The sequence below is a fragment of the Camelina sativa genome, chromosome 17 (assembly GCF_000633955.1).
Source record: "Camelina sativa cultivar DH55 chromosome 17, Cs, whole genome shotgun sequence".
In the NCBI taxonomy this organism is placed as follows: Eukaryota; Viridiplantae; Streptophyta; class Magnoliopsida; order Brassicales; family Brassicaceae; genus Camelina; species Camelina sativa.
The window spans coordinates 11,599,807-11,612,759 of record NC_025701.1 but is presented as its reverse complement, the minus strand read 5'-3'; the positions used below and the strand labels follow the sequence as shown (position 1 = coordinate 11,612,759).

At 37.3% G+C, this 12,953-nt stretch overlaps 4 protein-coding genes and 1 pseudogene across 6 annotated transcripts; 4 read left to right on the top strand and 1 right to left on the bottom strand.

Moving 5' to 3' along the window:
- Window positions 2,704–5,041, top strand: LOC104756747 (serine/arginine-rich splicing factor RSZ21-like). Of its 3 annotated transcripts, none has more exons than XM_010479386.2 (6): window positions 2,716–2,829; window positions 2,997–3,114; window positions 3,222–3,310; window positions 3,421–3,628; window positions 3,916–4,062; window positions 4,197–5,041. In XM_010479386.2, the coding sequence occupies exons 2-6, from the start codon at window positions 3,026–3,028 to the stop codon at window positions 4,201–4,203; spliced, it is 540 nt and encodes a 179-aa protein (XP_010477688.1). In that variant the 5' UTR covers window positions 2,716–2,829; window positions 2,997–3,025; the 3' UTR covers window positions 4,204–5,041. The 3 variants fall into 3 exon arrangements, with proteins under 3 accessions (XP_010477689.1, XP_010477688.1, XP_010477687.1); XM_010479385.2 differs by having other exon boundaries at window positions 2,720–2,829; window positions 2,988–3,114; XM_010479387.2 differs by lacking the exon at window positions 4,197–5,041 and having other exon boundaries at window positions 2,704–2,829; window positions 2,988–3,114; window positions 3,916–4,066.
- LOC104756749 lies at window positions 5,195–6,647 on the top strand. The gene has a single exon (XM_010479388.2). The coding sequence runs from the start codon at window positions 5,348–5,350 to the stop codon at window positions 6,440–6,442; it is 1,095 nt and encodes a 364-aa protein (XP_010477690.2). The 5' UTR covers window positions 5,195–5,347; the 3' UTR covers window positions 6,443–6,647.
- Window positions 7,007–8,142, top strand: LOC104756746. The gene has a single exon (XM_010479384.2). The coding sequence runs from the start codon at window positions 7,083–7,085 to the stop codon at window positions 8,091–8,093; it is 1,011 nt and encodes a 336-aa protein (XP_010477686.1). The 5' UTR covers window positions 7,007–7,082; the 3' UTR covers window positions 8,094–8,142.
- LOC104756745 lies at window positions 8,237–9,532 on the top strand (annotated as a pseudogene).
- LOC104756744 (spermidine synthase 1) lies at window positions 9,593–12,326 on the bottom strand. The gene is made up of 9 exons (XM_010479383.2): window positions 11,975–12,326; window positions 11,805–11,881; window positions 11,576–11,698; window positions 10,831–10,935; window positions 10,655–10,727; window positions 10,466–10,537; window positions 10,162–10,357; window positions 9,943–10,066; window positions 9,593–9,856 (listed from the first exon to the last, which is right to left on the bottom strand). Exons 1-9 carry the CDS (start codon window positions 12,309–12,311, stop codon window positions 9,791–9,793), a joined length of 1,173 nt encoding a protein of 390 aa, XP_010477685.1. The 5' UTR covers window positions 12,312–12,326; the 3' UTR covers window positions 9,593–9,790.

The following is a 12,953-nucleotide window of genomic DNA, read 5'->3' as shown; positions in this document are numbered from 1 at the left end:
CCTGTTTTCTCTGTTTCTGATCGCTCCTTAAATCTCACCCAGATCAAGGCTCATATTCCTATTATTTTGGATATGCATCAGATGAACTACGACATATGGCGAGAATTGTTCGAAACTCATTGCCACAGTTTCAACGTTCTTGGCCACCTCGACGGCACATCCGCTCCCTCTGGTCCAACGGACACTCTCTGGTCACAAGTCGATGGTACCATCAAAATGTGGATCTATGGCACGATCTCCGAATCTCTCCTTAAGACTGTCTTGAAGACGAAGTGCACCGCTTGTGACCTCTGAACCACCATCGAGAATCTCTTTCGAGACAACAAGGAGGCTCGTGCTATTCAACTTGAGAATGAGCTCCACTTAAAAATTAGTTGGTGTATTCAATAATCGACTTCAATTTGGCGGGAACTAATATTACTAAGTGAGTAATGAAACATTGTAACAGTTCTGATTAAGCTGATAACTCGATGAGAATTCGCTTAATATCCGAAATCATAATATTACTTTTTAAGTGACAAACTAAATTAGTTTTCTTATAAATTTATATGAATTCTTCAATCTTAATAATTTTTAAAATCCCAAGGATAATTTATATTTTTTTGGTTTTCACTTATCAATTTAATTTATAGTGCTAGATTTCATACTAATGGTTTCATCTTTAAAGAATTTAGTGAAATGATATTTTTAAAATTATATTTTATTTTTATATTTAAGTTCCAGTTGAATATGTTTTGTTTTTTGGATCATTTTTTATTTTGATTAAAGACACAAAAAACCAATTGTTTAATTCTGTTCTTTTTGTTTTCAAAAACCTCAAATCATAAAAAATATATATATTATATTGATCTCTACAGATTTAACAATTGGATCACAAAACAAAATAGTCTTTATAAATGGATAAATGGATAATTATATTGATCTTTATAAATTATATTGATCTTTATAAATTATTAAAAATGATACATGAATATGTGAGATAACCAGAGACATAATAGATAATTACATATGGATCATTTCAACTTTATGATCTTATTGTGTGGTGAATATTGTAAGGAAGTATGAAAATAATGACTTATAAGATGTTAATATAAAATAGAAAATGGAGATAAACATTTTAAAAGATTAAAATAAATATATAAGATATACATATCATACAAACTCTAAAACTAAGCTTTTACAATGATATTTGATTTGATTTTTTATAACCCATACAACAACAATAACAAAAAAATACAAAACAAAACAAAACAAAACAAAAAAAAAAAGAGATTTGAGAGTAGTGGAAGAAGATGAGAGAATAAAATAGTAATAGACTAAGAGAATAAGATAATGAGTATTTATAGGAAGAGAAATGATGAAAAATTATATTTAGAAAAAAGAGAGTTACAAATTTAATTTATTGTTTTGTTTTAATACAATTGATTAATACAACTTAGTGGAAAAATAAAGTTAATGCATAATTTATAGGAATAAGCTATAAAGATTTCAGTTTTATATTATGTGAGTTAAATGTGAAAATTAATTGTTTTAAATTTGTGTTTTAATATAATTTTTTTTTTGTTAAAATAGCATTGCCAAGTGGACCAATAAGGAGAGACTGAAACTCTACTTTTATATATATGATTTAAGGGAACCAAAAAACCTGAAAGCATGAAGACGTTCTGGTGCTACAAGGCTGTGTTGTAGGACTTTGGAAGATGTTTACGCGTCTTGGAGGAGTCACAGATATTGGATGACGTGGATATTGTTTCAAGATATTATCATATTGACTTGAAGATTTGGACTTATCCTTGTTTAGGAAAGTAGGTCATAGGAGGGTTCCTATATATTGTGTTATTAGGCAAAACATGTTGTTTGGCCGTTCAAGAAGAATTTTAGAGAACTAAGCGAGAAAGCTTTTAGGGTTCTTAGGGATTTTTGTTAGATTAAGAATTAGTCAGTGGCAAGTCGTGTTGACTATGTGTAAATCTGATTAAACATATCTTGTAAGATTGTTTAAGTGATTCTTAATAAGAAAAGAAGTTCTTTTCAATATTGGCTGCATCTTCGTTTTTACAAAACCAACTCATATGGGCCAATTGGGTATATTGATCTATAGTTTAGATGATGAACACCCAAAAGCAATACTTGTTAGTACTTTTTAACACTAAACCCATAGATCTTTCTTCGGGACCTAAGATCACATCAAGTTAATTTAATCCCATTCGCCGCAATGTTTATTCGAACTTGACTACTAGTGGTATCGAGTAATTTTAATCGATAGTCATGTTGTATCACATTTTATGTTCAAACTTTATTATCAAACCCATAATCACATTTTATGTTCAAACTTTATTGTCAATGTCTCCAACCAAAATCTCTAAAATCATGGGATCGATAAAACTTTATAAATTCTATAAAAAAAACCGATGGAAAACCATACCCACAACTATATGACTAGCCAGAATTGCTCAAAGTTTTTTTTTTGGTGAATACTTTTTTTTAGTTTCTTTCTGCTTTGCCAAAAGAATTTTAGTATAGTGTTCTTTTAAAATTTGAGAAAAAATAGTTAATAATGACCAAAAAAATATGATAAGTTATTGGTGTTGAAAAAAACAAAACAGTAATAAGTAAATTTAGCAAAAAAAAAAAGAAGAAGTAAAAAGTAAATATTTTTTTCCTCGTCCAGTGTAATTAATAGTTTACTTAACCTCTTTAACCCTCAACATCTCCTTTGCGAAAAAAAAAAAAAAACCCTCAACATCTCCGTGCTCTCTCTTTCCTCGCCGTAGAAGTCTGAACTGAACCCTAAAGCCATCTCCGCTTCTTCTTTCCGCAAAATCTCAGGTTTCGTGTTCACTACTTACTGTTACTGTTGTACTTTTCACAAAAATTCGATTCACAATTTCGATGATTTCATCTTCAAGCCACGAGATTTCGTTATTCTTGATACTAAACCGTCGCAGCAAGTCGCTGAAACTGTCAACTTTTTGTTTTTTTTTTAGACCTCTTAGGTTTGTCCAGATTTGGCTGATTTCGCGACATGACGAGGGTTTATGTCGGGAATTTGGATCCACGGATCACAGAAAGGGAACTCGAAGATGAATTCAGGCTCTTTGGTGTCCTTCGCAAGTAATTGTTATCTCTTTATTTTTTAAAAATCAATTTTGGGTAGTCAATTTAGTCAATTTGTTTCTGGGCATTCGAAATTTTGACTCTTTATTCTTTAAAAATTGCAGTGTTTGGGTAGCTCGTAGGCCTCCAGGCTACGCATTCCTCGAGTTCGACGACGAGAGGGATGCTTCTGATGCGATCAGGGCATTGGATAGTTAGTGTTTATTCTCATTAGACATTCTGAATGAATCAGTTGTTACCCTTATTTCATCTTGCTGCCTCGAATTTTCATGTAAACGTGTGTCTGCACATTGATACTTTCAGGAAAGAATGGGTGGCGTGTGGAGCTTTCTCACAAAGATAAAGGAGGTCGTGGAGCTGGTGGTGGTCGTCGTGGTGGGATTGAGGACTCCAAGTGCTATGATTGTGGTGAACTTGGACATTTTGCTAGGGAGTGTCGTCGTGGTCGAGGAGGCTCTGGTAGGCGTAGAAGTCCTAGTCCTCGTCGTCCTGATTATGGGTATGCACGTAGGTGAGTCCATCTGAAACGTTCTCTTGTAGCTGCTTTAAGTCATATAGCTTGCTTCATTGTAGTAGGAATCTGGTTTTCATCGATATAAAAGATGTGGCTTATAGAGTTTGTGTCCTGTATTATATCACCAAGAAGTGTTAATATTTCCATTGAAATCGCATTTATTTGGTTTTGTAATTAGATGGAGGGACTGATAAGGGCTGAGTTGTTAATGTTAATGTTACCCTTTTTGATTGTATAATCACTTGTGACATACATTTTTGTTCCTGGGAATTGATTTTGTTCAGGAGTATAAGCCCGCGTGGAAGAAGATCTCCACCAAGGCGTCGCAATGTTACTCCACCTCGCCGTGGGAGGAGCTACAGCAGATCCCCTCCTTATCGTGGTACACGCCGAGACTCACCCTATGGTCGACGCTCACCATATGCCAATGGGTAAAAAGTTCTTTTCTCTTCTTGATAGTGGTTTTACAATCTGCATGATTCAACTTCCACATTCTCTATCTTAATCTGAGTTACATTTGAAGTATTTTGATATAAGGTATATATATTCTTTGCGATTCTTGCAGGGTGTGAAACTGGACCCTGAAGAGAAAGAAGCTATATACATTCAGCTAATGCCATATCTGCTATGTGTGGCGTGCCCTTTAGGATAGATCTATATATATCTGCAATGCTACTAGACTATTAGTTCTTCTAGGATTGGTTGTTGAGCATGGACATGTCATGGTGTGTTCGTGTTTTATTAGACGATTGGATTTGGTGAATTCTCTCCTTCAAGCTGTTTTCCAACAGCAGTCTTGACTTATTCTCTTTAACACGCACCAGCGTTGAAGGCCTTGCTGTCTTCACTCAGCGTGCTTGAACCCCTACACTTGAGGTCGTTTTCATATCCATGAATGTTTTTTATTTGTCTTAGTTGAATGCACTTTCCGTATCATATAATGTGTGACATCACATATCTAAAAGGCTCAACTGTTTTCACTCTTTCCTTTGTGAGGTATGATGATACTTGGATCTATTGGCAGCTGCGTTGCATCTTACTCTCCCCACAACTTAGCTTTGTCATGACTCATGAATCTGCATCATCAACTCGACCATCATCAACTAGATTTGCTTGTTACATTGGGTGACATTTGATTGCTCTATTCTTTACTCACCACTCTTACCCAAATCTGCAACCAAGCTTCTAATGAGAAAGACGAAGCTGTTTCTTCACCCCGCCCCTTCCCCTTCCTCGCTCTCAGCTGCTCTATCCCCTACTCGGCTTCTCTGCTCACTTTCTTTTTATCGTATTAGTTTTCTGTCATCTTTGTCAAACATCTGTTGGTGGATCGCACACTTGCAGTTAACCATTTTGTGGATGCTCTTTGTATTGCTTGTGAAAAGGTGTTAGCTTAGTCTTTTGTGATCATGATTTTGTTTTCCACTTACAATTTTCTTCTCCATAGTAATACATAATTACATACTAATGAAATCTTGCATTTTCTTTTTATCTGCCCCTTTTTGGCCGCAACATCCTTTCATGTGAATGCTTTTCTAAATTGGGATTTGAGGCAATATGGTTCAAAGGCTTGCTTGCATCTAAGTTTACATGGAAGTGAAATCAAATTTGAGGGTGTACTATATGAACAAGTCTTAAATCAAAGTCAACGTCAACAAAGAACAGCTACATATGTGAATAAACAAATGGTAGATCTGTGATATCCATTTATTTTTAATGATAAGGAGAGTACTGCAAAAGGAGATGAAGATGGAGGAGGATCTAGATTACATCAATGTACTCAAACGAGCAACAAAGCTTTTATTCGGTAACATCAATCTCCTTATCTTCCTCTTCCTTTGTTCTCTCCCTCTCTTTTGTTTCTTGATCTACTTCGAGCTCTCCCTCCAAACCACTGTCTCGCTCGCTTCTCAATACCTCGTTGGACAACTCCATAACTGGGATTACTACTACGTTCGTCAAGATGCCTTGTCGGAGAATCTGATTCCATTGCTTATCCAGACGTTTCTACTCTACTTGTTCCCATACTGCCTTCTAGACCTCCTCACGACCAGCACAATAGTCTCCGCATCTTGGATTGTTCACACGTCCGGGGAGGAACCACCGTTAAGGTTCGGTCAATTGGTTCGGAGAACCGTAGAGTTATGTCGAAACAGAATCGAAGGTTGTTTGATCACCTCTCTAAACGTCCTTCTCTTGTCAACCCCTGTCTTCTTTGGTTTCTTCTTTGTAGCAACAAACTATTTCTACATCATTTCTCTGATCGGAGTGGGCAACTACTCATACCATTATATCGACCTTGATGAAGGTGGTGGAGACTATTACAGAAGCTATAATAGCAGTTTCGACATTCCGGTAAGGATGTTGTTTGAAGCGGTTATGGCTGTGTTTCACTGCGCTATCTTTCTAGTTTTGTTGGCGAAGTTCAGCAAGTGGAGCTCAGGATGGAACATGGGCTTGATTGTTTCGGTGTTAGAAGAAGGAGAAGATGGTCAAGGCATCTATGGACCCGATGCCCTGACTCTGTCTAGTTACTATGGAAGAGGACATGAGAAGCGTGGTCTCCAAGTGATGCTGGTGTTCTTGATCTTCACTATTGCGATGAGGATGCCATGTTTTTGCTTCAAATGCACTGAGAGTTCGAAAGGAACTAGAGTGTTGTACACGAGTTTTTATGTGGGTTTGATCTGTGTTGGGAATATGATCAAATGGGTGGCGTGTGTAGTGTTTTATGAAGATTGTAGAACTAGGGTTTTGGAGAAGAAAGGTGATTTGGAGATTGGATCAAAATCTAAGGCTCTCGCTGCATAGATAAATAGTCTGAGATCAAACCAAAACTCGAGCCCTAAACAATTTCTATATGACCAATTGCGTTGCCCTCTTCTTTTGGTCAGCTTTCCTTATAGTAGTAAACTTATAGTTGCTATGTTTAAGCCCTTAAGTTCATATTACATTTTATTGTATTGTTGTGTGATCTTATCGATAGATCATATATAATGCAAAGTTTTCTTATCTCTCTCTGACGTAGAAAAAATAAAACCAAAATAGAAAATATGTTTCTACAAGAATGATATTGGACATCTAAACAATATTACATAGTTGGACTTTACTTCATATTTGGGTGATCTCCAATACTTTTTCCTCATTTCCACATAGTGTAATGAGTAGTGTAATTACAAAGAGAAAAGTGTAAAAACTTCTAAATTGAAAAGTCTACGGATGAACTGGACTTGTGGACCAAACCAGAAGTCGCCATCTAATAAGACTTTAAAGCTAATCTACTAAAACCACTCAACTAGTCAAACATTACATACGATGACTTGTAGATGAAGTCAAGAAGTCAACGTCAATGAAGGACCCCCATTAAATTACTATTAGCAAATTACATGTTCTACTTCACATACAGATCTGTGACTTCCCTTCTTCTATTGTGAGAAAGAGATAAAAAAAAATGGAGACAAAGAGTGAAGAGAAGCTAAGTGTCATCGAACTACTAATACGAGCTGTGAAGATACTCTTTGGTAACATCAATCTCGCTCTTTTCCTCTTCCTCTGCTCTCTCCCACTGTTTTGTTTCTTGATCTTCTTCGAGCTCTCCCTCCAAACCACTGTCTCACTCGCTTCTCGATACCTCTATAAGCTAGTCACTTCTGACGAGGACTTGTCGGAGAATGATCTAATTCCATGGTTGATTCACACATCTCTGCTCTACTTCATTCCCTACACCTTTCTTGACCTCTTTACCACCACCACAATCGTTGCAGCATCTTCGATTATTTACACGTCTCAGGAAGAACCATTGGGACTACTTTATTTGGTACGGAGATCTGTCAAAATATGTCAGAACAGAACAGGAGGTTGTCTGATCACATCTCTCTATGTCCTTGTCTTGTCAACCTCTGTTTTATTCGGTGTTTTATCTGGTTCGACCGCCTACTTATTGATTGTTTCTCTCACAATCGAGCACCAAATATTCCTTAAAGAATCAGTGGTCTTGGCCCTCTTGGCAGTGTTGTTCGATGTGGTGGTTATTCTCATTCACGGAACTGTCTTCATAGTTCTGGCTACAAAGTTCTGCAAGTGGAGCGCGGGATGGAACATTAGTATGGTTGTTTCGGTCTTAGAGGAGGATGAAGATGGTAAAGGCATCTACGGAAGTAATGCTCTGTCACTTTCGGCTTGGTATGTAAGAGGCCAAGAAAAGCGTGACGTAGGGATGATGCTATTGTTCTTCGTCGGTGCTTTCCTGATGAGGATGCCATGTATTTACTTCCAATGCAGTGAGAGTCTTAATGGGAACGGAGTGTTGTACACTGGTCTCTATGTGGGTTTGATTTGTCTCGGGAATGTGGTTAAATGGGTGTCCTGTGTTGTTTGTTATCATGATTGTAACACAAGGGCTCTGAAGAAAAAGGTTGATGTGGAGATTGGATCAAAAGCTAAGGCTTTTGTTGCTACATAGAGAAATTGTTTTGTGACCAAAATCTTAATATCAATCATGTTTTTGCTCACTTTCATCTAAGCTAATAACAAAATGAAGTCTAAAGAAGAAGTTTCTTGGAATATCAATCATAGTGATGCAAACAAATTTCTTGGAATAAAATCAGAAATTTTCATCTGATAAAGACACTTTAAGCTTTATATATAGTAAGTAAAAACCCTACACTACTACTTGTCAAACATTACATACGTTGACTTAAAGAAGAAGTTTACAAGTCAACGTCAATGAAGGACGCCGACCATTAATTTAATTCGAAGATACACATATCTGTGGTTAAGCCTTCTTCTTCTACTTCCAATTGTGACAAAAGAGATCAACAAATGGAGACGAATAGCGAGGAGAAGCAAAGTGTCATCGAACTACTAAAACAAGCTGCGAAGCTACTCTTGTGTAACATCAATCTCTTCTTCTTCCTCTGCCTCTGCTCTCTCCCGCTGTTTTGTTTCTTGATCTTCTTCGAGCTCTCTCTCCAAACCACCGTCGCTTACGCTTCCCAGTTCGTCTCTACTCACTCGAGGGGAGGACTTGCCGGGAGAATGATCTAATTATCATATCAGAAAAAAACAATGATCTGATTCCTTGGCTGATCCAGACTTCTCTGCTCTACTTCTTTCCCTACACCGTTCTCGACCTTCTTACCACCACTACGATCGTTGCAGCATCTTCGATTGTTTACAAGTACGAGGAAGAACCGTTGGGGCTGTTTCATTTGGTACGGAGATCTTTCAAAATATGTCAGAGCAGAGTAGGAGGTTGTCTGATCACATCTCTCTATGTCCTCCTTTGGTCAACCTCTGTTTTCGTATTCTTTTTCTTGTTCTTCTTTCTTCAGTTTCTCTCTGGTTCAACCAACTACTTATACGATACTTATCTCTCACGGGAATACGAAAGATTCCACTACCAACGATTCCACTACCAACGTAGGGGACTGTTCGACGTGGTGGTGGTTCTGACTCTTCTGTTTCAATGTACTTTCTTTATAATTCTGACTGCAAAGTTCAGCAAGTGGAGCGCCGGGTGGAACATGGGTTTGATTGTTTCGGTTTTAGAAGACGACGAAGATGGTCAAGGCATCTATGGAAGTGATGCTCTGTCTCTTTCAACTTGGTATAGAAGAGGGCATGAGAAGCGTGACCTCTAGTTGACGTTGATGTTCTTGGTCTTTGCTCTTGTGATGAGGATGCCATGTTTATACTCCAAATGCAGTGAGAGTTCGAATGGAAATGGAGTGTTCTATACTGGTCTCTATGTGGGTTTGATTTGTATCGGGAATGTGCTTAAATGGGTGACTTGTCTTGCCTGTTACCATGATTGTAAAACTAGGGTTTTGAGGAAGAAGCGTGATATAGAGCAAGCTAAACCTCTTGGTGCTTGAGTGAGTTTGGCTTAGTTCAAATCAACTTTGCATCTTTAAATAAATGGTAAAAAGGCTGATAACTTCTTAAGCTTCATGGCGGCAAAAGCAAGAAAACATGTTGTAAATTGGATTTTGCTACTTTTGTAATGTGTAATGCTACTATGCTAAAAGAAGACATAGTCACTTTTGCAGCTCTTGCGTGTTACAGAAACATGCGTGAAACACATAACATTCTAAAAACAGTAAAAAGCTTTTATTTTGATAAATTCAACGATCCTCAAGATTAGTTTCCTTTCCCTTTTCAATTGGCTTTTGACTCGATTACCTTCTTGGCGAAAGAAGGCAAGCAGAATGCAGCTGAATGAATCTGAAACCCAAAGAATTGAGAGCATAAGCTAAGGGTTAAATGTCTAGACTGCATGAACATGTACACCGAGAGATTGTTTTTTTTACCTCGGCATTGTAAAACTTCAAGGGTCCATTTGACTTGCTGGAGCTCTCGTCAATTGGGTTCAGTGGGTGCTTGAAGTCAACTTCAGGTCCTTCCGTTGAACAGAGCATAAATCCAATAACCCCACTGCAAAATCAAGGATGAAAATGATTACACATTCAGGTTGAGTTATAACGACGAAAAATGTAAAGAGATTGAATGTTAAAGGTCACTAAACATGCCTGGGGTATGTTGGAACGCTGGTCCAAGCATAGTTCACAGAACCCTTGAAGATCTCACGGCAGTTGGAAACAATGTCTTCGATGATGTCCATGTGAAGCCACAAGCTTTCAGCCTGAGTACACACAACTCCACCAGGACGAAGAGCTCTAGCCACGGATTGGAAGAAGGGTTTCTCAAAGAGCTCCTTTGCAGGACCTGACATACATCAGCAAGCGTAATCATAGTTAAAAGCCTGCTTCTTTAGATTTTGTTCAAAATAACAACAAGGGATAATATGATTGACATGTGGATGGTAGTAGTTACCTATTGGGTCTGATGAGTCAACAATAACAGCATCATATGATCCTTCAGCAGCATTCTTCAAGAAAGCAACACCTGCAATGATTCACCAATCCCTCAGTTTGAATAATGATTGATTTACAAATGGCAAAATGTGTTAAACATAACTACATAGTGTTTTTGATAGAGAGATAAAACGTGGCAGTATAGTACCATCGCCAATGACGAGGTTCACGCGAGGATCCTCATATCCAATTGCTACATCAGGGAAAAATTGCTTAGACACCTGAAAATTACCAGTAGATGGAAACATATTAAACGATAATACATATGTTTTTCAAATAAATGGCATTTATCAAAACAGAGATGCAGGAAAGGTGACCACTCACGTCGACCACCATTTTATCAATTTCACACATGTCAATGTGCTCAACAGTAGGATGACGTGCAACTTCCCGCAGGACACCACCATCTCCTCCTCCAATGACCAAGACCTATAGAAAAACTAGAAAGACATTGATCAGATACACTCTGGCTTATAGCTTTACTGGCTAAAAGCAAAAAAAACAGCATTTTAAAATGCTCCACTTTACCATTACCGAAATACTTAGATAACCAATTTTGGATGTAAGAAGCTTTTGATTATATATCTTTTTTTCTCAAGCAAACCACAATAACAAAGCTAGACTATAATCAATTAAGCGAATTATAAAAAATTCAATCATATTATGATTACACAATAAAGTTACTCGAGTTCTCAAACTTTGCCAGATGAGAACGTGGGACAGTGTAACCTTTTTTTATCAAGAGGCCATCAAAGTTTGCAACATCTAAAAAGCAAACAAATATTGATCATCCAATCTACTTTTTATCTAGTGGACATTCCTATCACCACCCTGTAGTGTATAATCATTTAGGCCAGCTCAATTAGTTTCTATATTCACATCTGATAAAAGGTACTCTGGTTGCTCTATTTTTCTCCATAAGTAATGATTCCTTCATCCTACTTTACTGGAGAAGAAACATGTCGACTTAAAATAAAAGATATTTCATTACATTCCAAAGCAGTAGACTTTTGATTACACACACACCACCCAAACCGCAATAAAGGTTACTAAAAGGATAGAAGTATACCTTCTTAGGGTTAGGGATGGAACACAAAGGAAGATGAGTGATCATTTCTTGATAGGCACATTCATCTCTTTCAGTAAGTTGGATTACTCCATCCAAAACCAAAACTTTTCCATATGTTGCAGACTAAGAAAATTCAAAAAGCTAACAATCAAAATGAATGTTCCTATATAAAGATAAATCACAGATAAAAAAAAAAAAAAAACAGAGAAATTGATTGTTTTTGGTTAACCTGGAAAACAATCACATCCTGGTAATCAGATTTGCCCTGAAACAAAACTTTCTCAACCTTCAAAGAGTGTGCCTCACCTGCAATTGTATAAAAACAGAGTTTTAAAAAACAAAACTCAAAAAGCTCAAGACTTTATGGAAAAAACCAAGAATTTAGCGTTTCCCTTATACCTGGCCACATGGGACTCATTTCAGAGAACCACCCAGGAATCACAGTGGAGAAACAAGCAGGCTCCTTTGTCTGATCTCCGTTCTCTGTCTCCATGGAAGCGACGGCGGCGGAGCCATTATCAGCCGCCTCCTCTTCTCTAGGTCTCTTCAAATCAGTGGCGGAGGATTCTTTAGCATCCATGGCAGTTGAAGCTCTGCTGAGACTCCCAAAGAAACGCCGAGAGAGAGAGAAATGAGAGAGAGGGATTAGGGTTTTTGTGAGGTGGTGATTATGATGTGAAGTGAAGCGGAAGATATTATAAGCAAGAGGAGGAGGGCGTAGAAGTGTAAATATCATTTTTCTTTTTTATAATTAATATTGATTTTTTTTTATTTCAACGTATGCAAAATTGGGAAATTATTATGTGATGATAATAGTACAAAGTTTATTTTGCCTCGAATATAACGTTTTCTTTTTAGCTTTTTGGCTTTTTATGTTCTGTTTTTTTCCTTTATTCGTCTCTCTCTCAGTCTCTCTGATGTCCTCTCAGAGGAACGTTTACTCTACGCGCTACCGCTACCTAACCCCACGTGCAAACAAAATTCTCTTATACCAAAAGGTCCGAAACATATATGGTACGTCGGTAACCGTATGGTACTAGGCAGCAAAAGCCTGCTCTCTCTACTTGAAGATGTGTAACGACGCGTGATTGATTATTTGATAGTAGAGATGACTCGCAAAATGAGTATGTATGATGATGATGTATCCATATAGTTGAAGAAAGTTTTGTTCCATTTGGGAAGTGGGAACAAGTTGTGGTCTATAAAGACGACGAATGCTTCAGTCTGTATACCATAGCGTATACTTCCCCCATATAAGCGAATTGGATCAGAAGGTTTAGCCCATTATAATATTAGGCCCAGTATAATGAAACATAGAATATAACCCTTTTTTTTTTTTTTTTTTTTTTTTTGCAGCTAAGATTTACATTTTCTCTGG

Excerpts from the sequence above, each read along its gene's own strand:
- LOC104756744 (XM_010479383.2), bottom strand. The coding sequence starts at position 12,311 with ATGATATTTACACTTCTACGCCCTCCTCCTCTTGCTTATAATATCTTC. Across the intron at positions 10,728-10,830 it reads TTGATAAAATGGTGGTCGAC|GTGTCTAAGCAATTTTTCCC; the intron begins GTGAGTGGTCAC and ends GGTAATTTTCAG. Across the intron at positions 10,067-10,161 it reads AGCGTTCCAACATACCCCAG|TGGGGTTATTGGATTTATGC; the intron begins GCATGTTTAGTG and ends TTGATTTTGCAG.
- LOC104756746 (XM_010479384.2), top strand. The coding sequence starts at position 7,083 with ATGGAGACAAAGAGTGAAGAGAAGCTAAGTGTCATCGAACTACTAATA.
- LOC104756747 (XM_010479386.2), top strand. The coding sequence starts at position 3,026 with ATGACGAGGGTTTATGTCGGGAATTTGGATCCACGGATCACAGAAAGG. Across the intron at positions 3,115-3,221 it reads CTCTTTGGTGTCCTTCGCAA|TGTTTGGGTAGCTCGTAGGC; the intron begins GTAATTGTTATC and ends TAAAAATTGCAG. Across the intron at positions 3,629-3,915 it reads GATTATGGGTATGCACGTAG|GAGTATAAGCCCGCGTGGAA; the intron begins GTGAGTCCATCT and ends GATTTTGTTCAG.
- LOC104756749 (XM_010479388.2), top strand. The coding sequence starts at position 5,348 with ATGATAAGGAGAGTACTGCAAAAGGAGATGAAGATGGAGGAGGATCTA.